This window comes from Geotrypetes seraphini, chromosome 6 (genome assembly GCF_902459505.1).
Source record: "Geotrypetes seraphini chromosome 6, aGeoSer1.1, whole genome shotgun sequence".
In the NCBI taxonomy this organism is placed as follows: Eukaryota; Metazoa; Chordata; class Amphibia; order Gymnophiona; family Dermophiidae; genus Geotrypetes; species Geotrypetes seraphini.
In genome coordinates this window covers 92,027,612-92,054,923 of record NC_047089.1, presented here as the reverse complement: position 1 = coordinate 92,054,923, position 27,312 = coordinate 92,027,612, and the positions used below count along the sequence as shown (strand labels likewise).

The following is a 27,312-nucleotide window of genomic DNA, read 5'->3' as shown; positions in this document are numbered from 1 at the left end:
GATGGCTCCTCCCCTTTTTATGGGGGAGTTTGTTTGCTGACTCTTCTGACACGGTAGGGATGGGCAGAGCTTACTCTCGCCCTGCCCCTAGCCTCCTGCTCTTCTCTGTCTCCTTCCTCTGCTCATTTTTGCTCTTAAAACTACTTTTCTCCCTGCTCCTCTCTACTCCTTTTGCTTTTCTCCTTGCTCCTCTTAAGTGAACTTGTCTAGAATGTCTCACCCACTTATCTAGAATGTCTCACCTATTGCACTGGAAAAAGAGATTATGTCCTTACCTTGTTAATATCTTTTCCATTAGATAGGTGAGACATTCTAGACTTCCATCCTGTCCTTCCTGAGCTTGCCTACCAATCTTATCTCATCCCAAATAATTTAAAATGTTACCTGGTTTATGTCTTATATTGCCATTCCACAGTCCTCCAGCTGGCCACGGATCTCCATTCTTCTGCTTGTCCACCTTGTTGGCACTCATAATCTGTCATAGTACCTCATCAGTTTGCATGGCCATTTCATCAGCGTACATCGTCTGTTGTAAGCAGCTACCAGTTTTTCTCAAAGGCTCACTCAATCAGGAGTGTAGCATCTTCATGGACGGAATCGTGGTCAGTTCCTCTTGCAGAGATTTGTAGATCAGCTACTTGGTCTATACCTTTATAAGTGTTTACAGAGTAGTTGTGGTGACTCAAGAGGACACCACCTTTGGGTCATCGGTCTTGCAGGCAGACTTACCTGTCTCACCCTAGACATCAGCCATTGCTTTGGTACATCACCTAACTCCTAATAGATGTAACAGAATGAAAGATTAGGTTCTTATCTGGATAATCATCTTTCTGTTAATCTTCTCAGGAATCCATATGGCCCACCCTCAGTATATCCTGTTTCGCCTGTTTTCTGCCTTGGATATTTCTAGATTCCAGGCCTGGGATTCTCCTGTCGCTATTGCTATGTTATACATTCCTATTGTTAATTGTTCTTTTTTTCTAAGTTGTAGAACAGAACAGAATTGTATGATGTCTGTGGGGAAGTTCCTTGTACCCCCTCCTTTTTTGTATTTGATTCCAGTGGAGATTAGTTGCTTTGTAACATACTGAAAGGGGCACTACATTCCACTGGCAGTGAAGGAGGTGCTGAAAGTTGTGAGTAACACACTTCTGCAAAACCCGGTTTGCAGGAATGGATTGATCATTTAACTTATGGACTGCTAAGAAGATTAACAGAAAGAAGATTATCCAGGTAAGAACCTAATCTTTCATTCTGAGCTCTAGGAGAACTGTTCCTTTCCTGCTGTCTACAGAAAACCTATATTACAGTCAAGAACCAATGCTGTAACTTCTCTTTTAACACAAATATTCAGAATGATTTACAGGTTCTTTGGCTTTTTAATTAGAGTCAACAATATGTTTTCTCTGAAGCTTATCAGGATTAAAAAAAATGTTTGGATAGTTTCCTAAAAGACAACGCCATAAGCCATTATTGAGATGGCTTGGGGAAATCTACTGCTTATTCCTAGAATAAGTAGCATAAAATCTGTTTTACTACTTAGGATCTAGCTAGGTACTCGGAACCTGGGTTGGCCACTGTTGGAAACGGGATACTGGGTTTGATGGACCGTCAGTCTGCCTCAGTATGGCAATTCTTATGTTCTTATAATTACTATTTTTAGATAAAGAATTTGGTCAGATTTTAACAAAAGCAAGACACATACAAAAATAATTTATCAGAGGTAGCTTCATAGAATTTAGCTGTTATATTTATTGCAGTCTTATTTCTTCTCCAGGTAATAACAAAGGAATTTTATAGTCTTCAAACATCCACAGAAAAACACTTAAGTGAACTTCAGGCACAGAATTCTGAGTATCAGGCAAGACTGGAAACTTATGAAAAGTTGGAACAAGAGCTTGATAATGTAATAGTGCAAGCTGCAGAAAGTAAGTACCATAATAAGAGAAAATACAATATTAGGTATTGATAAAAGATACTCCCATTATGGAGAAGATGTTTCATGATTTAACAATCAGAGGGTCATTTCTCAGTAAATCTTTTGTCTAAATCTGCTTCATCTGGAAGAACCTCATTGTATGAGGACATTATATACTTTAGCTTCCACCAACAACATTTTGCTGTCCTTGTACAATCAATCATTCTTTCCAAACTGGACTATTGTAATTCCATCTATCTAAGTCTAACCAAGAAAAATCTTCAAAGACTTCAGCAGATCCAGAACACTGCGGCTAGGTTGATCTTCGCAAAAAGCAAATTCGATCATGTTTCCCCGCTTCTGTCAAAACTTCACTGGCTTCTGGTGATTTCTAGGATTCACTTTAAATGTACTTGCCTAATTTTCAAGATCCTACATGGCATTTTACCTCCCCTAATCCCACTATCCTGGAATTCTTTGAGACCTGACACTACCAGATCCGCCCACATTCTCAAACTATCTTTCCCCTTGTTAAAAGGTGTCATGTATGCAGGTAAATTAGGGAAATCCCTTTTCTTCAAATTCACTGAGCTTTGGAATAACCTCCCTTCCCGCTGCTGAACCTAGGCTCATTCCAATTATTCCAAAAGCATCTGAAAACCTGGCTTTTCTCCAAAACGTAAAGCTATCTATTTAAAATGTAAAGCTAGCTATCCTCTTCATAACCTCTAATTTCTTATTATGTCCTTCCCTCATTAATTGAATTACCTGTAAACCATGTTGAGCTCTATCTTTATGGGGATTATGCAGTATACAAACTTAAGATTTAGTTTAGTTTAATTTAGTTTAGTTTCCTTTAAAAACAGAGGAAGAGCATAGGTCAGATAACCTTTAGCCTTCTAAATTACATTGAATCACAAAAGAAAGTTGTGGTTATACCTATATACAGACTACTTGTAAAGCAGGGCCTGTAAAAGCCTTGCAATTGTTTAACCAGTTGCCAAAAAGTTAGATATAAAATAAAGTATAAATTTCACTAAGGTTCAGCAAGATACATTTCTGTAGCACCTGGTAGACTAGTATAGTCCTTACGAATGGATTATATACCTCACTGCTACCAGCAGGTGTAGACTGCGAACAAACTTGTATATCAGGATAGCTTCCCCTCTTGCAATCCAGTCTTCCTCAGTCTCCATTAAAGCAGGTGGTAAGATTAATTTGGCTCCCCTCTTAGTACTGTTGGAATTTTGTTTTGGACTCCAGGGTTCCCCTTTTGTGCCGGATAGAGCTTGGAGGGGTCCTGTTTGGGGATCCATCCGACCTCGGGGGTGTTAAACTCGTCGGGTCTCGTGCTGGGTCCTTCCCCTCACCTTCCTCCACCTCCCCACATTTTTGTAGAGGTGCCTCAGTAGGCGGCTTGGCCCTCTGGTTGGTCAGCCCTTCAGCTTTGAGAGCCGTGGAGTCTGTTCTGACTAAGTGAAAAAAAAAATCCTGAGGTGTGCCGGTCTAAAGGGCTCAATTCCCTTTAAAACTGCCATTTGTATTAGTTTTTTTCTCATCTAACTGACACTTTTATTACAGCTATGGTGTTTTTCAGCACAATGAGCACAGAGCTCCTCTCCCTGGACATTCTCACTAAAGATTTTATAACTATTTAATCCCTTCAGTTTAACTAAAGTGATTTCAGATGGCTTCAAGAAAACAACTTACATTGGATACTGTATTTGCTACAGATGGGAAAAGTAAAAGACCAAAACCAAACCCTGTAACACCATCTAACACCATTCCAGCAGGGGAAAGCCGACGGAGGAGGGCTGCAGTCCGGCCATCGGACCAACGGTCGGCTCGGGGGCCCGTTCCAGCGGGGCACCCGACACTGTCTTTGCTCCTCCCCCATTCCAGCAGAGGAGAGCCGACGGAGGAGGGCTGCAGTCCGGCCTTTGGACCAACGGTCGGCTCGGGGGCCCGTTCCAGCGGGGCACCCGACACTGTCTTCGCTCCTCCCCCATTCCAGCAGGGGAGAGCCGACGGAGGAGGGCTGCAGTCCGGCCATCGGACCAACGGTCGGCTCGGGGGGTCCGTTCCAGCGGGGCACCCAACATTGTCTTCGCTCCTCCCCCATTCCAGCAGGGGAGAGCCGACGGAGGAGGGCTGCAGTCCGGCCATCGGTTCAACGGTCGGCTCGGGGGCCCGTTCCAGCGGGGCACCGACACTGTCTTCGCTCCTCCCCCATTCCAGCAGGGGAGAGCCGATGGAGGAGGGCTGCAGTCCGGCCATCGGACCAACGGTTGGCTCGGGGGCCCGTTCAAGCTGGACTTCAGTTTTGACTGTTTTGATTTTATTTTCAATTCTTTTTAGTTTATGATATATTTTTTAATCTCACTTATTGTTTTACCACTTATTTTGTTTTATTTTATCATTCAAATTTCATTTAAATTTCCCCAGAATTCTATTACTTCAATGGTTCTCCCTTTGCATCTATTCTTATCTCCCCTCTTTTTTCAACCTTTCAAAGTCCTTTAGATCATTGTAGTCTTATTAGAATGTTTATTTTCTTATTTTTCTCATCTATTCTCTATTTTATTTCTTCATTATTCTACTAATTGTCATTTTTCCAGGTACTTTAGTTAGATTGTGAGCCTTCGGGACAGTAAGGGAATTTCTAAGTACCTATTTTACTTATAATTTTAATGCACCCTATTGTCTATTTTTCTGTAAACCGCTTAGAATCCTAACGGAGTTTAGCGGTATATAAGAAATAAATTACAAATAAATTACATTACATTTTAAGGGGAAAAAAATGCTCACTTTGCTCCAGACGCGAGATGCAAGCGTTGTGCAGGCCGGAGCGGTGGGGGAGTCTCGTTGGCAGCGGTTGCCAGCGGCCAGGGCACCCCGCCGCATGTACCTCGCGAAGGATTCTCTTACTACCAGAGCGGCTGGGGATTCCCTTTTCGTGTCGGTCAGTTCCTCGGCCTCAGCATCAAGAAAGTCCCAGACTTTTCAGACACGACAGGCCACAGGAGCTCCGATTTTGACGGTTTCAGGTCCAGTTTTGGCGGGAACCTCCTCCTTTATTTCTGTTACCTCAGGTTAACTTCTCCCTATTCTGGAAACACAGGGGCAAGGAATGGCAGGGTCCCCTGCTGGGGCAGTGAGTCCCTTGTGGCTGCCGGGGGGATTTCCCCCTGAATTTATGTTGGCACTATGTAAAGCTTATGTGCTGACAACTGGAGATTTCTTGTCCACTCCGGGGGGAGGGGGGTTTGCCCTCGACGTCTTCCCCGGTGCAGCCCCATACAGCGGCGGTTTTGACATCCCTCTCCTCCTCTCTCATCCAAGTGTCCAAGGGTTTCTTAATATGAGGATTTTTGCCTAGAGAAGCAAGATGTTATTGCTGAGGACCTGGACCCTTCAGGAGATTTCCAGGATCCTTTTCGGGGGTTGGATTCCGTCAGCGAGGGGTTCAAGCACTCCTCTGCTGGTGAAGATGCACCTGGTTCCTAGGCATAAGGATATTCGGGACATTATGCTCGCACAGTGACTTGTGCCAGAAGCTCCCTTTCGTTTTGTGCACTCCATGTCCCGTCTGTATCCCATTCCTGAAGGGGATAGGGACACTCTGAAGTCGCCTGTGATGGACGCGGTGGTCTCGGCCATCTCTAAGCGGCATAGCGTGCCTGTTGAGGGCGGTGCAGTCTTGAAGGACCCTGAAGAACGTCAGTTGGAGTCCCTCCTTAACCATAGTTTTGATGTGACAGCTCTGGCGGACCAGGCGGAGATGTGTGGCGGTCTGGTGGCTCAGGCATGTTTTCGCTGGGCCAAGCATGTGCTTGACAGTAAATCTGAGGATTGGGAATTGCTAAAGCGCGAGGTGGCAAAGATTGCTTCTTATCTTTCAGATTCCACGTATGACCTCTTGTGATGTTCTGCCAAGTCGTTGGCTTTTGCAGTGGCAGTACTCCGTACCTTGTGGCTTCCCGCTTGGTCAGCGGACTCTGCATCCAAAGCTAAGTTGAAAAAGTTTCCCTTTAAAGGATCTTTCTTGTTTGGTGAGGCCCTGGACAATTTGGTTCAGACTCTCACTGATTCTGAAGTGCCTTGTTTGCCTGAGGATAGGCCTAGGCTGCTGACTCGAGGTGGTACTGTTCGTGGGCGTGATTTCCGCCAGTTCCGCCCTGGTTGAGGGGCTACTTCTTTTCTGTCTCCTGGGCTCTCTAGAGGCAGGTTCTTCCAGCACATGCGATCCTTTCATGAGGCCCGCCAGGTGCGGGTAACGCCCCCGCAGGGTCCTGTGCCGCCCGTCCTGCTCAATGACTCCTTGCCGGTGCCTGTCTTGGTTCCGGTGGGCAGCCGGCTGCGAGATTATTATCCAAAATGGGCAGAAATCACGTCTAGTCAGTGGGTTCTGGAGGTGATTCGGGGCGGCTATGCTCTGGAGTTTGCCCATTCCTTGCCAGATTGTTTAATCGCTTCTCTTGTACAGGTGGCGAGGAAGCAGCAGGCCTTCGCCAGACACTTCAAAGATTGTTGGATCTCCATGCAGTGGCTCCAGTTCCCCTGCAGGAATGGGGCACAGGTTGGTACTCGATTTACTTTGTGGTGCCAATGAAAAAAGGGACCTTTCGGCTCATCCTAGATTTGAAAAGGGTCAACAGGGCTCTTCACGTGCCTTCCTTCTGCATGGAAACTCTGCGGCAGTTCAGCCGGGGGAGTTTATGACCTCTCTAGATCTGATGGAGGCCTACTTGCACATTCCTATTCGGGCCTCCCATCATCGCTTCCTGTGCTTTGCGATCTTGTGGCAACACTATCATTTCTGTGCACTTCTCTTTGGTCTGGCCACAGCCAAGGTGATGGTGGTCGTCGCGGCGGTGTTGCGAAAAGAGGGCATTCTAGTTCATCCCTAACTGGCGACTGGTTGATTCGAGCAAAGTCGTTCTAGAAAAGCACCCAGGTCACGGCTTGGGTGGTGGAGTTTTTGCAGTCGCTGGGATGGGTAGTCAACTTTTCCAAGAGCTGGTTGTCTCCATCTCAGCGCCTAGATTATCTAGGAGTGCTGATCGACACCTCCTTGGGGAAGGTCTTCCTTCCAGAAGCCCAAGTAAGCAAATTGCAATCTCAGATTTGTCTGCTTATGGCGTCCCGGTGTGCTCGGGCACAGGATTTCCTCCAACTCTAATGGTCTATGGCGGCTTCCCTCGATGTAGTAAGGTGGTCATGGACCCACATGAGTCCTCTTCAGTATGCTCTTCAGAGGTGGTTGCCTCGGAGGTACAGACTGGATCATCCTGTTCCACTTCCAGGCTTAGCTTGGTGCAGTTGGTGGCTTCAGACCTTTCTTGTACAAGGGGCGAGACTGGACCAGCTGCAGTGGACGGTGCTCTTCTCGGTTGGGGAGTTCCATGTCTAGGTCACTCAGCTCAGGGCACCTGGTCCACGGAGGAGACTTCTTGGTCAATCAATGTTTTTGAAACCAGAGCCATCCATCTGGCACTGTTACCCTTCCAGTCCTTTCTGATGGGCAAGTCAGTCAGGGTTCTTTTGGACAATACCACAGTGGTGGCCTATGTAAATCATCAGAGGGGCACCAGGAGCACTTTGGTGGCACAGGAGGTGGCTCTGCTCATAGTCTAGGCAAATTCTCATTTTCAGGAAATATCAGCCTCCCACATAGCCGGAGTAGAGAATGTTCATGCGGACTTCCTAAGTCGTCACGTACTAGATCCCGGAGAGTGGTGTCTAAGCCCACTGGCCTTTCAGTTGATAGTGCAATCTTGGGGTCAGCCCCTCATGAACCTGATGGCTACAAGTGTCAATGCCAAAACACCCCGCTTCAGTCGTTGCAGAGACGGTCAGGCCGAGGGCCTAGATGCTCTGGTTCAGCCATGGCCAACGGAGGGGCTGTTGTATGTATTCCCTCTGTGGCTATTAGTAGGCAGAGTTCTTTTCTACATAGTTTGCCATCCAGCCTTTGTGGTTCTGGTGGCTCCAGATTGGCCCAGGTGGCCGTGGTACACGGATCTGGTGAGGCATCTGGTGGCGGATCCTCTTCCTTTGCCTCTCTTGGATGACCTTCTGACTCAGGGTCCCATTCCAGTGTTCGATCCGGATCCCTTCTGTCTTATGTCTTTACTCTTGAAAGGGATCGCCTAGGTAAGAAAGGATATTCAGATAAAGTGATCTTAACTCTCTTGGGGTCTCGGAAGCTTTCCGCTTCTCAGGTTTATGTGCGGGTTTAGCGTATATTTGATGAGTGGTGTGCTGCATGTGGAGTGGTCTCTTTTCGCGCTTCCTTGCCTACCATCTTAGAGTTCTTGCAAGATGGCCTGGCTTGGTCTTCTCTCCGGGTTCAGCTGGCAGTCTTGTCAGCCTTTTGTGGGTTGTTGAAAGGACAGAGTTTGACTTCCATTCCTGATGTGATTTGCTTCTTGTGGGCGGCAAAATTGCTCAAGCCTCCCATATGATCCTCTGTTCAATCTTGGGATCTGAATCTGGTTTTGTCTGTTCTAGTGCCCCCACCTTTTGAACCATTGGGTGACTATTCTTTGAAGGACCTTACTCTTAAAGCGGTCTTCTTAGTGGCCATTACTTCTGCTAGATGTGTTTCTGAGCTGCAGGCTTTCTCTTGTAGGGCTCCCTTCTTGAAGTTTTGTAGGAAGCGGGTTGTCTTGAGACCTGTTCCTTCTTTTCTGCCAAGGCAGTTTATCCTTTTCATGTCAATCAAGCTGTGGTTCTCCCGGTGTTGGGTAGCCAGGAGGGCTCTTCCAAGCAGAGACAGTTGTGCAAGTTTTATGTGCATAGGACCCGGGAGATCTGAAAATCAGATCATCTATTTGTTTTTCTAGCAGGTCCTCATATGGGGGATGGTGCTTCTAAGGCTACTATTGCACGCTGGATCAAGGAGACTATTGCTTCTGCTTATCTTCTAAAGAAGAAGCCTGTTCCAGAATTTCTTAAGGCTCATTCCACTAGGAGTCAGGCAGATTCTTGGGCTGAATATTCTCTTGTCCCTCCAGTAGATATTTGCAAGGCTGCAGTTTGGTCTCCTCTGTATTCCTTTGTAAGACACTACCGTGTAGATGTTCAAGCACGTCGGGACGTGGTATTCGGTGAATGTGTTCTGGTGTCGTCCCTTCAGGGGTCCCACCCTTAATGGGTACTGCTTTGATACATCCCATTCGTAAGGACTATACCGGTCTACCAAGTGATACAGAAGGAGAAATTAGGTTCTTACCTGCTAATTTTCTTTCTGTTAGCTTGTAGACCGGTGTAGTCCCCCATCCTATCTGTCTTTGTGTGGTGATTGTGGGTTTTTGATTTTGCTTGCGTGCAGATTTTGTTTTTTTCTGCGAGTTCTAGAATTTTTCTAGGGCCGGGGAGAATTAAGAACAGCGGCTCTGGCTTAGCTGGTAAGCTGTGGGGAAGTTTTCTATACCAGGATTAAGTTCTACACATGTTCCAACAGTAGTTTATCAGTGTTTGTTGTTTTGTACACTCCTGTTTGGAGTGTGTTGTACTGTTTTCAGTTGAAGTCTGTCCTTAGCTCTGCTTGGCTATTCGGCAGACTGGATTGCTAGTGGGAGGGGGGGAAAGCTAGCCTGATATACAAGTTGTGCTCAGTCTCCACCTGCTGGTAGCAGAAAATTAGCAGGTAAAAACCTAATTTCTCCTTTAGTCTGATGAGATTTCAGTTTTGGATATAGTACTAAATGTTTTATATTGTTTTTCAGTGCAAAATGAAGATGAAGCAGAGAGAGTTCTGTTTTCTTATGGTTATGGGGCTAATGTTCCTACAACGGCTAAAAGGAGACTAAAACAAAGGTAAAACCAAAACAGATGATAACTTTTGTATTTTAGAATATATTTTAATTAGTCTAATATTTATTAGTAGTTAAAAAGATAATTCAGCTCCTACAATTTCCATGTAAATGCATTATAAAGTTGTTGGAGAGAACTTATGCATTTCTTAACCCAGAACATTTAAAGAATTTCCTGGAAGCAAGGCAACGTCCAGTACCTTTAGCTGTATCCACTCCTTCAGAGGGTAATATAAATATTGCGGAAGAAAAATGAACTCCATTTAATCCATGAGAAAAATCTTTAGCCTTTCATAAAAGAATTTCCTTTTGTTTCCCCTGAATTTCTGTAATCTTGCCTCTGTTCTCCATAATTTCCTAACATTGGGGTTTATATATATTTCCTGGAGTGTTTATTATTGTAACTCTATTTTCTTTAACAAGTGTAAGCTTGTAATATTTAAAAATTGCCAAAAAAATAGATAATTAGTCATATTCCCTCATTCATAGACCAGATTGCTGAACCCCTACGAATCTCAGTGGTCCCTGTGCTCTTTTCAAAAACATCTTCCTGCAGTTCCTTCCATTCGACAGTTGTTTTACAATACAACACACAAAACAATCTTTTCAGTAACTGCCTCCACATTATGGAAAGCCCTACCTCTGGTTATGAGACAAGAAACGAACTTCATAAACTTTAAATCTAGCCTTAAAACATTTATTTTCAAAATGCTTATGAAATCTGTTTCTAAGGCTTTTTGCTTTTCGGTTATAAGACTCAGACAATTGGCTTAACATTGAAGACTCTCTTACCCCTTTCCCCTTTCTTTTAGTTTCATGCAATGTATCCTCCCAACTTACCCTTATGTTATAATAATAATTTATTTCTTATATACCGCTATACCGTGAAGTTCAAAGCAGTTTACAATAAAGATACATTTGACAGTACATGGGATAGAAACGGTTTACAATAAAGATACGTTTAGTCAGTACATGGGATGCAAGTGGTTTACATTAAATATTCATTTTGTCAGTACATGGGATACAAGTGGGTTACAGTAAAGATATATTTTGTCAGTACATGGGATGTAAGTGGGTTACAATACAAGTGGTTTACTATCAAGGTGCATTTTGTCAGTGTAAGGGATACAGGTGTCTGTATTGTTTATGTAAGTCTGTTTGCTACCATTTTTATATTTTTTAAATATATATTTTTTTAATTTCTGTATATTTGTAAATAACTTTGCACTTAAAAGCAGTATATCAAAACCAAATAAACTTGAAACATGGACTTTGGAGGCTTCGCCGTCTGTCAGGGCGTTCCGTTGCACATTGCCTCCTGGATGGTGGTAACCATGGATGCCAGCCTTTGGGGCTGGTGGGGCTTGCTGCCCCCATCTCCTTCAGGACAACTGGACTCCATTAAAGAGGAAGTGGTCAATCCTTTGACTGGCTCTAAAAGGCTTCCTGAGGTCCCTGGAGGGGCTGGCAGAGTCCCACCTTCTTTTCCTTTGGATGGCACGTTATCTCCCGACGCTGATGGCGGTGTATGTGGCTGGAGTGAACTATATTCAAGCGGACTTCATCAGCCATCAGACTCTAGACACAGGAGAGTAGACCCTCTCGCCTCAGGCACTTTGGGCGATAGTGAGGGGCTGAGATCAGCCTCAAATCAACTTCATGACCTCGGCGCAAAAAAAAAAAAAAACCCAACTGTGCTACGCATTTACAGCCGCAGATTTGAGCCCAGTAGTAAGGGGCTCAAGCACAACCTTGGCCTCTATATGTTCTTCGTTATGTCTTTCCGCCCAGGCTGAGGTCCTTCGGTGGCTTGAGAGTCATCCAAGCCGTGTCCTTCTAGTGGTTCTAGATTGGCCTCAAGGACTGTGGTGTGTAGCTCTGATGTGTTTCCTGGTTCGGCGCAGTTGGCGCCTGAGTATCTACCCGAGCCTTCTCGCTCTGGCCCAGTTGTCATTGAAGTTTGGGTCACTTTGCTCTCCCAGCTTGGCTCTTGAGTGCACAGCCTTAGATTCTACAGGCTATTCAGAGCTTGTGTTTGATCCACTGCTCAAATCTAAGAAGTTGTCCAAGCTGTCTGCCTCCGTTAAGATATGGGACGCTTTTCTCCTTTGAGGTGACCAAGCTCTGAGGAGCCTTTGTTCAGCTCCAGAGTTGCAGATCCTTCCTTTTCTCCAAGCTGGTCTGCATAAAGTCCTCACAGTAGCATCTTTGTGTGCCCTGGGGATCGGGCTGTTCCGTTTTCCATCTCTGGATAGTCTATTCTAGTTCATATCTCATCTGATTATTGCTTGCTTTTTTTATTTTTTTTTTTGAAAGGAGCTCTTCAGTCTAGCCGCCCGTTAAGCTTCTGTTACCGGTCTGGAACCTTGACGTGCTTCATTCGGGCCTTGCCAGAGTTCCTTTTGAGCCTCTTCTGGATGCGTTTCTCCTGGACTTAGCTCTCATGATTGTTTTCTGATCGTCATCACTTATGCCCGTAGGGTTTCCAGTCTGTGGACATTGTCTTGTCAGGATCCCTTTCTCCACATTTTAGAGATAAGAGTTTCTCTACAGTCAGTTTCTTCCTTTTTGCAGATGGTGGTTTCAGCTTTCCCTGTCATTCAGGAAGTGTGTGCCTGTTTTTCAGCGAATGAATTCCAAACATCAGGATTGGCTTATGGGGACACTAGGCATGCACAGGATGCTTCTGCATTCTCTGGAGGGCAGTAACGACTTTCGTTTTTCTGGTTCTCTGTTTGTTCTGACTTGTTTGTTGAAGTGTGGTGTTCCCGCTTCCACGGCCACAATATATCTCATTTATTAAAATGAACATTCCACCCCACATTTTATACCTGTTTCAAGTACTACCGATCCAGGTACAGAGAGCTTTCTCCAATTTTATATGGGAGGGGAGACATCCTAGATTCTTCTCAATGTTACTCTATAGTAGTAAGGATCAGGGGGACCCTCCTCAATGGTACTGTAGTATTCTAGAGTAGTAAGGATCAGGGGAGCAGGGCAGTGCCTAATATCCAATGGTATTACTAGGCAGCACAACTAAGATTTTTGGTGGATTGGGAGTCGGGTGGATAGATTAAATGTTCGTCTGAAACAGGGATTTTTTTTCTTTTATGCTTCTTCACCACTTGCTTTGGACATTCATTTCATTGCATGATGTCTTATGTCCTAGATAACCCTTTTTGGTATATCTGTTGCAGATTTGGGGAGAATTCAGGAAGTGCTGGGGGACTCATTCCAGGGTATTTGCAGTGAGTCTACTTTTGGAGTGGGGAATACTCAGCTGGTGTATCGCCAATGGGCCACTCAGGGCTTACACAGATTTTGAAATTTTCTAAAGCATGAGGGTATGCTTAACTTTCAAATACTGCGGGAGTGGTACACCTTTGCAACAATTGATTGTTTTCTCTTCCTATAGTTAAAGCACTTCTTTCTTAGCCAGGGCTGGTTAAAGATAATCTGATCCCATTAGAATATTGGGAAATATTTGGTTAGCAGTCAGTCGGTTGTCCAGACCTCTGTGTTATACAGATATATTAGGGCTCAATATATCCAGACATTCTTTTATGACTAAATTGGAGCAAGACTTGGAAAGAGTATTCACTTCACAAGAATGGAATACAATTTTTGAAAATCAAAAACTCTTCAGTATGTGTATTGGTATAGGAAAATGCATATAAAGTTCTTACCAAAACACAAACACACAAAAATAACAGAAGTTAAGCAAGATTGTCTGAAAAAGATGTTCCCTTTGATTTCAAATGTTTGCTGGTGGAGTGGGGAGGGGCACCTTTTTACATATATGGTGAACTTGTAGACTGATACATACTTTTTGGTTGGATGATGGGGTGATGCTTCTTTGGCCATTACACCCTAAACTTGTTTATTGGGGCTTTATAATGGATCTGGCTCCTCGCTGTGCAGAAAGTCAATAAGATTGGGACTGGCAGCAGCCAAATGTGTAGTGGCATCTCACTGGAAACAACCCTTGGCTCCTTCTATGGAGGATTGGAAAGTAAGATTTTGATTATTGGTAGATATGGAGCATGCAGTTTCATGGCAGCGTACTACCGCTTCACGTGATAGCAAAGACTGGGACAGGTTAATATGCTATTTGCATTGAGTTTAAAGAGATCTGTACATTATATGGGAAGAGAAAGGAGGGGATATATATTCTTTGGAGAGTTATTGGGACGGGCTCTGAAGAAACTACTGAGCTTGTCCCTATGTAGAAGGATTATTGCTTTAAATATGGAATTATATTTTCTGGTTCATTATGCTACGTGCTGTGGCGGTGTGCAGGGTCAGCCAGAACCGACCCCTGCCCTCAACATAGAGAGAATACAAGCCCAAATAAAAGAGTACAAAACATGTATCAATCAAAACCAAAAGATTCTTTATTGTTCCCCACAGGGATTAAAGTTTCAAGAAAGTGCTTTGTCCATCAAAGTGCTTTGTCCTGCATTTCTTCAAAAGGCAAAAATAACAACATGTTAAAATATTCCATAGTTTTTATCCCAAATCAAAATCAGGTTTCAGAGGTAATTTCCGCCCCTAAGTTGCGTGGCAGCACTGTACCTGTACTAATGTCCATCAGTCCCAGCAAATATTGTTGCCACATGCTGCACTTCAAAAGTTTGCAATGTAGCTTTAAGGAACTCTCCATTCAACACTGCTATTGCCTTACATATAGGCACCTTTAACTTTGGTTGACTTTATTAACATAGTGGGTTCCAATTATATGTTTCACTTTGAATACTATTAACTCTCTGGGTTTCAAACAGGCAATTCTGATGGCAAGAGGCTTAGGTAAAAGGCTACTGAGTTTCCCTTCTCCCCAGTACTGCTATTATATGTTTCAGTTTGAGTGCTATTAACTCTCTGGTTTCAAATAGGCAATTCTGATGGCAAGAAGCTTAGGTAAAAGGATACTGAGTTTTCCTTCTCCCCAGTACTGCTATTTCAGGGTGTGGTTTTAAAAACGTTTTGAGTTTGTTTCACACACATACTCCCCATTCACACAGTTACTGTGAGCTTTCACTATTCTGTTTCCAAAGTATATCTTCCTCGGATAATAAGTCATTACATTCACTCTTACATACGCTCTGCTCTATGGACATTTCTGACCCTGCCAAACTTCCCTCGTAATCAGACAATTCTTCCAGGCTATTTATCTGCTAGGCTTAATCTCTCAAAATCATTAGCTGTCTGAGCTTGTCTATATGCCTTCCTGGCTGAGTGTTTAAAGTCAGATTCCTTGCCTACAATGAAGTGTTGCCAGGTTTACAGGTCCTGTTAGAGCTGTGAGATCTGGAGCTGGAAAGCTTGGTTTGCCTCTCCTTGGCGTGCTTATATTCCTTGTGCCTGTCGTGCCTCTGTCTCTCTAACTGTGGAAACACACGGTTTATTCTCAGCAGCAAAGCTAGCAGGTCCCCTCATTAGCTGACTACCAGCAGCCTCCGCAGCACGTTCCCTCTGTCATGGGCCCGCCCCTGATGTCAAAGGAGGGGCAGACTGCGGCAGAGGGAATGTGCTGCGGAGGCCGCCAGCAGACTGCTATGTTCGCTACATCACTGGCGATCCTCTGCAGGCTGCCTTAATTAGAGACCTTCCTGGGGGATGAATAGGTATTTTTCAGTTTCAGAACGGAGGAGGCGGGTGGGGGTGTACAGGGTTAGCTTGGATCCTATGTGGCTGGGATGGTGGCATAGATTTTTTTATGTGCTATTACCAGGGCCTTGAATGCGCAGCATTGGTTGATCGAAAGCCAGTGCTCTGCGCGGAGGGCTGGGGAGATGGGGTCATGGTAGTTCAAGTTTCAAGTTTATTCATTTGTTTGATTAAACACTTAACCAAAGGTACAAAGCGTTGTACAAATAATAAAAGTAACATAATATACATAATTCTTTACAAGACATACAAGGGTAACTACTTTTTTAAAGTCACAGGAAACAATAGGGAAGAGGGGGAAAAATACAATTTTAAAGATAAAGAACATAAAAGGGAAGTACACAAAGGGATAAGAAGAAAGAGTTTGGTGGCAAAGATAGGGTCAAAGTAGAGAACTGCTAAAATTATATTTTAGTTAAACATTGTGTTTTCAGTTAAAAGCATCTTTAAAAAGAAAGCTCTTTAAACTGCTTTTGAATTTCTGCAAATCTCGTTCCAGTCTTAGATATAGGGGAAGATAATTCCATGTCATTGGAGCAGTTACAGAAAAAATAAGAGCACGGCGAGTTCCAATTATTTTCAAGGAGGGAACATGAAGAGTAGACTGTGAGGTTGATCTAAGAACTCTCGGAGAATCATACAGAATCAGGAGCCTGTCTATAAATGCTGGGGCGTTAGTTTGTATAGTCTTGAAAACTAGAAGAGCAATTTTATATGTTATCCTATGCGTAATAGGCAACCAGTGAGCTTTTTGCAATAATGGAGTAACATGGTCAAATTTTTTTGAGCCTGAAATTATCTTTATCGCTGTATTTTATATGAGTTGAAGACGCTTTATATCTTTTAAGCATGCACCCTTTAATAGAGAATTACAATAATCTAGTTTAGATATTACTAGAGAATGAATTAGTATATTAAGGGAATTTTTATCAAGAAGGGGGACTAATGATCGTAATGAGGTATAAGAGGCGGATTGCTGCGTTTTGTACACGCTAGAGGCATTTGAGATCTTTTTTGGCCACTCCATTAAATAGGAAGTTGCAGTAATCCATCCTGGAGAGAACATAGGCATAGAGGAGTTGGGCTAGGCCAGGTTTGGAGATTTAGGGTTTGATCCTTCTCAGTTGGCGGAGGTAGTAGAAGGAGGTGGGAACTACTTGAGATATATGGGTGGCTGTCTAATGTCAATCCTAGGCTGCGTACCTGATCTGCTGCTGTTAGTGAGGTGGAATCCCATGATAGTGTTGGGCCTGTGTATTTGGTACTTTTGTTCCCTGATCTATAAGAGTTTAGTCTTGGAGGCGTTCAGCTGTAGTTTGTTGTTTGTCATCCAGGTTTTCATGTAAGTAAGGCAGAGTTGGAGGTTCGCGATTTGGGATGATCGGTTTTCACCTAGTGGGAGGAATAGCTGGATGTCATCGGCGTAGGAGTAGATTTTAATGTTGTACTTCTGAGCTATATCGATGACAGATCTGATTTAGAGATTAAATAGGAGGGGGGATAGAAGGGTGCCTTGGGGAACACCGTATTTGATAGGTTTGGGGTCAGTTTTGTGTGGCCCTAGTTAGGACTGTTTGGGTTATTTGGTAAAGGAAGGAGGTGAACCACTGGAGGGCAGAGTCCTTGATTCCGAGGTCACAGAGTCTGGATAAGAGGAGGTGGTGGTCGACAGTGTAAAAGGCAGCGCTGAGGTCTGTCAGGTTTGTTAGTGGCCCCCACAATATTAGGTGGTAGGGGTTAAGTGAGAGGCGCCCTGACAAACGCTCGGTCCCAGGTTCAGTTCCCTCACAGATGACTCACCAGGAAGTAGAATCAAAGAGGCACAGCCAGAGGTGATTGCATAAAGAATATATTATAGAAATAGTCTTACAGAAAAGTCGTATTTATAAGCATTACAATTAAACATTACAATTAATGAGAGAGCAAAGCAGTTTCCCTGCCTTACAGAGTCCAGAAGGAAGCATGAAGTTCCAGGGAAAGGCAGAGAGAGAGAAAGAGAGATCCAAGACCCCTCTCCTCCAGAGATAGATAGATAGATTGATAGATAGATTGATAGAGCAGAGAGGAGGCTTTTATAGCTTGGAATCTTATTCTGTGTATAGAAACTATTGTATGTCCCAGTATCTTTCTGTTTAGAATTTGTAAACTGTTTGAAACAATGGTTAATTTAATTGATAAAGGAGGGTGTGATACTTGCTGGCATGGTAAATGGGATTAGTCTCTGGCTTCTTTGTCCCATTCAAGCAGCCTATCTTCTTGATGTGCACCTGGACCCATTGTCCTAAGCACCCTCTTAATCAGACATTAACACCTTTTAGCTAGTCATGATTCAATCAGGGCTACTTGAAATATATCAGGGATACTTAAAACAGTCTCCCTGCCCTCAGGGTCTATCTGCATTCCCATGCAGAGTCAGATTGATATAATTTCCCATAGGCCTTCGCTGACATAAGTAATATCAACTAAAAATGCTGAATGGTAGCGATAGCTACGCTGACAAGGTCTAGTAGGACCAGTAAGACATTGCTGCCTTTGTCGAGTATTGACCAGCTGTCATCTATGATATCTAGGAGAACTGACTCTGTGCTGTGGCCTGATCAGAAGCCAGATTGTGTGGAGGACAGGGCAGCTTGTTCTTCTATGAAAGGTTGTAATCGGCGGAGCACTATTCATTCTAGGAGTTTGGAAACAAATGGGAGGCCAGTAGTTGCCGGGTTCGTTAGGGTCGAGGGTGGGTTTCTTGAGTGTGGGTTTGATAATAGCTGACTTCCAGCTGAGTGGTACTATCCCTGTGGATAGGGAAGAGTTAATGATGGGGAGGATAGATTCCACTATGGCGTCTTCTATGGATAGTAGGAGGCTGGATGGGCAGGGGTCGAGGATGGTGCCGGAGGGCTTGAGTTCTCTCAGGGTTTCGAGTACCTCAGCATAGGTGGCCATGTGCAGTTGGGATAGAGTGGCAGAGGATAGAGTATTGGGGGTTGGGTTGGGGGTATGCTGGTGGTGGTGTCAAGATTATTGCAGATGGTTTGTACCTTGGACTAGAAGAAGTCCGAGAGAGTCTCACTATCAAGTTCAGGCTGGGCTGCAACTGGAGAATAGGGTCACAGCCCATAAAGTTTGAGCTATGGCAGCTTCACTAGTTTTCCTTCATTCTACTCCTATTATTGTCTGGAATCTTTTTCCAGAAGAGATGAGCACTTCGGCCAGTCAGTATTACAAAATTTATTTTCCTAAAAGGCCAACACTCCCATCATCCCATTCTGGTTAGCTTGGAGGTCACCCACATGTGAGAATATGCTGCCTGCTTGTCCTGGGATAAAGCACAGTTACTTACCGTAATAGGTGTTATCCAGGGACAGCAGGCAGATATTTTCACAACCCACCCACCTCTCCTGGTTGGCTTCTTAGCTGGCTTACTGAACTGAAGAACCACGAGCCTACGTCAGGCAGAAAAGCACTCGCGCAAGTGTGGTGCGGGCTATCGTGAACATTCTAAGTTTCTTAAAGTGGCGATGCACTTTTAAAGTGTCTGTACCAGGGCTCTGTGGATGACGTCACCCACATGTGAGAATATTTGCCTGCTGTCCCTGGATAGCACCTGTTATGGTAAGTAACTGTGCTTTCTCATATGTGGGTGACGTCATCCACAGAGCCCCGGTATGGAGAGCTTTAAAATGCATCGCCACTTTACAAAACTTCTAAAGTTTGCAATAGCCCACACCATGCATGGGCGAGTGCCTTCCTGCCCAACATAGGCTCGCGGTACCTCAGTTCTTAGTTTTCTACGGAGCTAAGAAGTCGTGCTTCTGAACGCTGTTCAATTTTTTCCTGTTGCCTTCCTGCTCACGCGCTTTTTGTTTTTTTCTTTTTAATATTTTCTTTAAGTTTCACCAGCATCGGGAGACCTCACTCTGTCCAGTAAGCCTGCTAAGAAGCCACCAGCTTACCAGGCTTACCAATCAGCGTCGCAGGTCAATATTGTATCGAGTAAGGAAGTTCTTCTTCACCCAGAGAGCGGTAGAAAGCTGGAACGCCCTTCCAGAGGCTGTTATAGGGGAAAACACCCTTCAAGACAAAGTTAGACAAGTTTCTGTTGAACAAGAACGTGCACTGGTAGGGCTAGTCTCAGTTAGGGTGCTGGTCTTAGACCAGAGGGCTACCGCGTGAGCGGACTGCTGGGCATGATGGACCACTGGTCTGACTCAGCAGTGGCAATTCTTATGTTCTTATGAGTCCTTTGATGCCAACCAAGCAGCGACGACCACCTTTACGGCTTGCCTCAATATCAAGGTGTGCATCCTCATCGAGATCACCCTCTCCAAGGCAAGCCATGGCACTGATGGTACCAGCAGATAAACCAGAGGTATTGGTGCCTTCCTTTCGTGAAAAACTCTATGTGCTTTTCCAAGCAGAGTTAGGTGATGCATTCAAATTGCTTACCCCAGTATCGACTCCCTCGGTACCTGCCCAGCCTCAGTATAATGCTATCAGGTCCAGGGGTATCGCAACTGCCTCTCCGGATCGGCATCGACGCACCACACCTAGACATCGCAGATCCAGTTCTCCATCGAGGCATCAATCCAGTTCATCGAGACATCATCGTACCTCCTCTTCCTCTTGATATTCAAAGTCCAGTAAGCATTGTTCCTCCTCATGTGCTTCAAAAAGAAAACATCCCTCTCCCTCACATTCTTCGAAGAGAAAAAGAGCTTTGCATCATACCTCTTCATCGTCATCTGATTGGCACTGGATTCGACATAAGCATCAAACTTCTTGACGCACTCCTTAACCAAAGCCCTTTTATGGCTCTGAGGTAGTCTTATTAAGTTGAGGACTTATCTGAGTCTACAACGGAGGCTTATGACATTCCCTCGGAAAAGTCTCTACAGAAGTCTCTACTAGGGGCTAAATCTCCTACTGAAAGACTTTCTTTCACTAAATTTATTAAGGCATTTGGGAAAAGAGCTACCTGTCAAGCTAGAAGCTGATTCTGTCTTCAGTGCTAAATACTTAGAGGCTTTAGATTATGATGAGCTTCCTAAAGAACTTCTCAGGCTACCATTACATGTTATTCTTAAAGGGACTCTTCACAAGAATTGGAAACACCCCTCACCATTACAGTGGCTCCCAGAAAATTGGACTCCCTGTATAAAATAATTTCTTCACCGGGTTTTGACAAACCACAGCTCCAGCGCCAGTCATTAGTGGTGGAGTGTCCTCAGAAATTTCAATCAGCAGCTCTCCAAAGTCTGCTCAGTTGTTTCGATGAGCTTCTAGAGAGTATAGTGGCTGTTTCTCTTTCCCAGCCTCTTCCTCAACTAGTTGGGGGTTGGCTCCAATTGTATTATCAGTGTTGGAAATTAATAACCACAGACCTCTGGGTTCTAAAAGTCATTCGAGAGGGATACTCTCTTCACTTCTTCACTATGCCTCCAAAGAGAATCTTATTTCAACCCTCAGCAGACATCCCTTCTTCTTCGGGAGATAGAATCTCTTCTCAAAGCAATAGAAAATGTTCCACCTCTTCCAAGGAATCGGGTATTTTACTCCCAGTATTTCCTCATCCCAAAGAAGACGGGAGATTTATGTCCAATTTTAGACCTCAGGGGCCTAATCAAGTTTCTAGTGAATGAAATGTTTCATATGTTGTCCCTGGCAACTTTATATCCCCTCTTAGATCACAATGACTTAACATCTGAAATAAGTTTATACTCATATTCCAGTACATCTGACCTCCAGAAAATTCCTCAGATTTCAGATAGTGCAGCACCATTATCATTACAGAGTTCTACCCTTTGGCCTTGCATCCTCTCCCAGAGTGTTCGCCAAGTGCCTGGTTGTAGTGGCAGCAGCATTGCGGCCTCAGGGTTTCCAGGTGTTTCCCTAGCTGGACGATTGGCTGACCAAAGATCCAACCTCGCAAGGGGTAATGGCAGCGACTCGGTTGACAATTCTCTTCTTTCAGTGGTTGGGGTTCAAAATCAATTTCCCCAAATCCCAACTTCAACCCTATCAACATCTGCAATTTATCAGAGCTCTGCTAGATACCATTCATCTCAGAGCGTTTCTCCCTCTCAAAGACAAGATAATTTGATTCAGTTTTGTAATCGGACTTATCATCTTCCATCAATCTCAGTCAGACAAATGATGGTACTTCTGGGTCACATGGCTTCCACATTGCATGTTACTCGGTTTGCAAGACTTCATCTCAGGACGCCTCAATGGATTCTCGTATCTCAGGGGACTCAAGCTCTCAACCACTGTCTTAACACATCTTCACATCTTCACTTCGACAATCTCTGCAGTGGTGGATGAACTCTTCCAATCTTTCCAGAGGGTTTTATTTCAAACACCTCCACATCAGAAGATTCTATCCACAGACTCCACTTACGCTTGGGGTGCTCATCTGGACAGTCTTTGCACTCAAGGTCACTGGTCTACCCAGGATCAGCTTTGCTATATCAATCTCTTAGAACTCAGAGCAAAGCATTTCAGCACATTGTGCCCAACCATGTCCTTCTAATCCGCACGGGCAGTCAGGTGGCATTGTATTATATAAACAAGCAAGGAAGCACAGACTCTCTCCTTCTTTGTCAAGAGGCCCAGAAGATTTGGAACTGGGCGATTGCTTGCAACATATTTTTGAAAGCAGTATACATTCAAGGGGAACAAAACTGTCTCACAGAGAGACTCAGCAGGTTTCTTCAGCCACACAGGTTCTGAATCACATATTCTCTCTCTGGGGGACTTACAATGGCCCGACCTAGAAAGACTCTACAACAAATACAATCATGCAGCCTGCAACCTCAACCACTGGCCCCATATCTGTTAAAAGCAGCTAACACTAAATTGCGCACCCACCTCATATTACTTGCTAACAGAGGGGCAATTTTCACAAGACCTATCCGAAATCATCATAACCCCTATCCTGAAAGACCCAAAGGGAGCTACAGATCAGCCATCCAATTACAGACCTATAGCCTCCATACCGCTTTACGTCAAGCTAATGGAAGGCTTAGTAGCAAAACTTCTCACCGAATACTTAGAAAACCATAGCATACTCAATCCCTCACAATCAGGCTTCAGAGGCAACTACAGCACAGAAACACTACTAGTCTCCCTCATAGACACAGTCAAACAACACCTAAGTAAAGGCAAAAAAATACTACTCATACAACTCGATCTCACAGCGGCATTTGACCTAGTAGATCACAACATCCTACTACAAACACTGGAGGTAATAGGAATCACAGGCAAAGTCCACAATTGGTTTGAAGATTCCTCCGTTCAAGAAAATACAGAGTTAAAGCAAACAAGGAACAGTCAGAATCCTGGAACAATCCCTGCGGAGTCCCCCAAGGCTCCAACACTCCAACACTCTTTAACCTTTACATAGTCACACTTGGCACATGCTTAGATGAAATAGGCATAACTTCATACAGCTATGCAGATGACATCACCATCCTCCTGCCTTTCGACCAAACCAACCCCAACACAACGAACAAACTACACACTGCACTAGAAACAGTGTCAAAATGGATGAAAGACCACAAATTAAAGCTGAATCAAGACAAAGACAATTTCTTACTTCTAGAAAAAAACAAAACCCCAACCATAACAAACCTAGAAATAGACTCCATCACATAACCCATGCAACCCAACCTAAAACTGCTGGGAATAATGATAGACAAAGGCTGCACCATACAACTTCAAATCAGCAAAACGATCCAGAAGGCATTCAAAACCATGCGTAACCTAAGGCAAATCCGAAAAATACTTCAACAACAAACAATTCAAACTCTTGGTACAAGTGCTAATCCTAGGACTCCTGGACTACTGTAACATCCTATACCTGTCATGCCCAACTGGGCAGACTGGATGGGCCGTGGCCCTTATCTGCCGTCTATTTCTATGTTTCTATATTTCTAACATGCTAAAACAGTTACAAACAGTCCAAAATACAGCTCTTATTCACTCGCTGAAAAATACAGGCCACATCACCACCGCTTTCTGAGATTCACACTGGCTCCCAGTACAAGCATGCATACAATACAAATTCTACTGCACCCTATTCAAAGCCCTAAATGGAAACGGACCAAGCTATCTGAGCAACTGCCTAATCGGGAAAAACACATCCAGACCAAGGAGAACTCATGCACATTTCACCTACCCCCCAATCAAAGGTATACAAAGCAAAAAAATATGCGACTGACTATTAGCCACCACAGCAGCGAAACTAGACCGCCACCTCTTCAATCTGCTGACTATGATGCCCAACTACAAAATGTTCAAGAAAGAACTTAAAACTTTTCTATTCAAGAAATTTGTCAAATGATCTAACTAAACCTGATTGACCCTCCACAGACCCCCAACGCATACTACGTCTATTAACCATATATTCTCCCTGGAAATGCCCAGGCCAACTCTTGTTGTAAAATGCCTAGAACTGAAAGGTATTGGCGGGATAGAAGACACTAATGTAATGTAATGTAATGGGCTCCTCAGATAGGCCTGTTTGCATCCCTCCTACAATCACAGGCTGCCCCATTTTTGCTCCAGGCAGTACTCTCCCCAACATCTGGAAGCGGATGCTTTTCTTCTGGATTGGATGCACAAGTTTCTCTATGCGTTTCTCCAATCCCTCTCATCCTCAAGATGCTTGTCAAGTTAAAACAGAAATCAGCCACAATGATTCTGACCCTGGTTCTCCCTTCTACTTCAACTCAGTACAGGGAATTAGTATCTTTTCAGATTTTTCCATCTCTTCTCAAGCAGTCACGAATCTCTTTACATCACCATCTTCAGTCTTTACACCTGACAGCTTGGTACCTCTCGAGCTGACATTGGCTGAGGTTCATCTTTCTCATCTTGTCAGACTTATCTTAGAAGCCTGAAAAAAACCATCTACGCAGCAGTGTTACCAGCAGAAATGGACACGGTTTTCCACTTGGTGTACTAGTCATCATCATTCATGCTAAATCCATCTCTATATCTTCAGTATTAGATAATATTCTACATCTATTCTACTCAGGCTTCAAGACCACTTCGATTAGAGTTCATATCAGTGTTGTTAATGTGTTTCACAGCCCGGTTGATGGTAAACCTCTAACTGCTCATCCTTTTGTGTCCAGATTCATGAAAGGACTTTTCAATGTCAAACCACCTCTCAAACTACCTCCAGTAGTTTGGGATCTCTATGTTGTTCTCTCTAGACTTATGAAGCCTCCTTTTGAACCAATGTCTTCAGCTCATCTTACCTCACTTGGAAAGTGGTTTTTCTCATCTCCCTTACCTCTGCTCGAAGAGTAAGTGAACTTCAAGCACTGGTGATGGATCCACCGTTCACAGTGTTTCATCATGACAAAGTTGTGCTTCGCATTCACCCAACATTCTTTCCAAAAGTAGTCACTGAATTCCATCTCAGTCAATCCATTGTGCTTCCAGTGTTCATTCCTAAGCCTCATTCTCATCCTGGAGAAACGGCTCTTCGTACTTTGGACTGTAAACAAGCTTTGGTTTATTACTTATACAGAACTCAGCCACATAGAACATCTCAACTTTTTGTCTCCTTTGATCCTAATAAGTTGGGACATCCTGTATCCAAGAGAACTATTTGTACATGGTTGACAGTTTGTATCGCCTTCTGTTATGCTCAGGCTGGGTTGCAACTGGGGAGTCGCGTCACAGCCCACAAAGTCCTGCCATGTCCTGCCTTCGCGGAAACAGAAAGTAGGCAGGACCCAGCAATGAGGAAGGCCCGAAGCAAGCAAGAGCAGCTAGTTGTAAACTTCCCTCCTTACTTCCCTATCTCCTGCCTTAGGCTCATGGCCTCGGGGCTCTGTAAGCGAGACTGCACACTATGCCAGCTCAACAGCGTACCCATGTGAAAATGGCAACCCACCGAGGCCAGAAACTCCACGGCTCTACATTCCTCATACCAGGTGGAGTTATTCAGGATACTCAGGCTGCCACGCACCTTTTCCCCACACAAAAACTCCCTGTTGGTACACACATGCTGCAAACTGTTATGCAGCCTGCGCATGTTCTGCACCAGTTGCTCAAGTGAAAGTGGCTCACATACTCCTATCTGTCCACTTGGGTCTCCTATACGTACGGTGGCCCCACCGATGAGCGCAATGGTGTGGTGGCCTGCGCGCTGAAAGTGGAAGAGCGCCAGTATAGCTGGCAAGTGGCCCACATGTAAGGGGTCAGCTGTGGGATCGAAGCCACAGTACACCGTCTGTGCACCACTCTGCAGTATTAAAAAGTCAGGCTGAGGCGGGAGTCAAACGTTGAACTTCTGGCGACTCTTCAGGCTGTGCTGAGTCAGCCCATGGAATCCCCAAACCAGTGAGATGGTGTTTTTGGGTTTTGTTTTGTTTTAATGTTTGAGCAGCAGCAGGATTTGCGGCTGAGATGACAGCCAGGCGGTCATCTAAATTAGCCGGGCGGAGTGCCCGGCTAAAAGGCTCTAGGGAGAACACTGGAGTCCAAAGTACCATAGGTTTCCATGGTACTTTGTGCGCCTAAGTGATTTGAAAATGAACTCCTTGGGTGATATCTAGATGTCACTTCACAAGTTGTTTTGTTTTATAACAGACCCTTTATTCCATTTTTCCTGGTAAAATTCCATTAATATCTTTGAGTTTTAAAGTACAAAGCATTCAAATAATGGCTTATTACAAGGTAAATATTTATTAAAAAGAAGAATTGTTCATCCTAAAAGTATATCCTGTATGTAACATATTTCAAAACATTTGAGTTATTTTTTGGTTCTCTTTCTTTTGGCATAGTGTTCATTTGGCAAGAAGGTTGCTGCTGCTAGAAAAGCAAAATTCATTGCTTGTGAAAGATCTGGAACAACAGAAAGGTCAAACTACACAGCTTTCACAAGAGGTAAATTGGTTATATCAGTGGCATACATACTGTGTACAAAGTAAAACCATACCAAGAAGAGGTAACGCCTTGATAAAATTCATGTTCTCCCTAAGGTATTTTTTTTGGATTCATATTTATGGCCATATGACCATAAATGACACTGAAATTTCCTCACATTTAGAACTGTACTGTCAACTGTTTTCTCCAACTGTCAGTTCCTTTTCTATCAAGACATCTTGAGAAACCAATTGATTTGATCATCCACTATTTTTCATTTTAAATTATATATTTTAATTTTTATCATTAACTCTTTGTACTCTCAAGGTTCTGCACTGAGATGATAAAAAAAATCATTAGGCTCATTATTCTGCTGGAGGGTTGCTTCTTGTAATGTTCAGAAGGCAGCTATGAGACTCAGAGTGATCAGACAGCTATATCTTTTTATTCAACATTACTATTCCTTTAGACATTTTTATGTAGTGTATAGCATATGTCATATATGTGAGAATTAATGATAAATATCTAATCTTTACATTGATTTGTACTTGCAGTATATGGTGAAATCCATACATCGGTATTTGAGTATTTTATGATTTTCTTAGAGACACAAGATAAACCTTTTCATATCTGTACTTCAGCACATTAAGGCTTTAAGACTATATAAAGGCAATTCTGTAAAAATATGAGTGATCAAACAAAACGCGTGTCTTTTATTTTTAATTTGTTTCAAATTAAACCTTTATGCATCAAAGAATAGAAAAAATGGTCCTGGGGTATGGTTGAGGGTATGCATGCACTTATTCCAAATTCTGTATAATGCATTTAAAGCTATGTGCCCATTTTTAGGCAATTTATATAAAATCAGGCCCTTACCCACTGTTTTACTAAGGTGCACTAACCGATTAGCGTGCGCTAAATGCTAAAGCGTCCATAGACTAACATGCACATGTTAGCTTTTAGCGCGCCCTGATCAGTTAGCACATCTTAGTAAAACAGGGCCTTTGTGTATTGTGTATTGCCCCCTTT

General features: G+C 43.8%; 1 protein-coding gene across 6 annotated transcripts in view; it reads left to right on the top strand.

The window, feature by feature from the left end:
- PIBF1 (progesterone immunomodulatory binding factor 1) overlaps positions 1–27,312 on the top strand; it is a 302,877-nt gene that overhangs the window by 175,274 nt on the left and 100,291 nt on the right. For all 6 annotated transcript variants that reach the window (XM_033947509.1, XM_033947506.1, XM_033947507.1 and 3 more), the window contains 3 exons: positions 1,778–1,928; positions 9,652–9,742; positions 26,202–26,304. In XM_033947509.1, the coding sequence (XP_033803400.1) occupies positions 1,778–1,928; positions 9,652–9,742; positions 26,202–26,304 (345 nt within the window). The remainder of the gene's footprint in view (positions 1–1,777; positions 1,929–9,651; positions 9,743–26,201; positions 26,305–27,312) is intronic.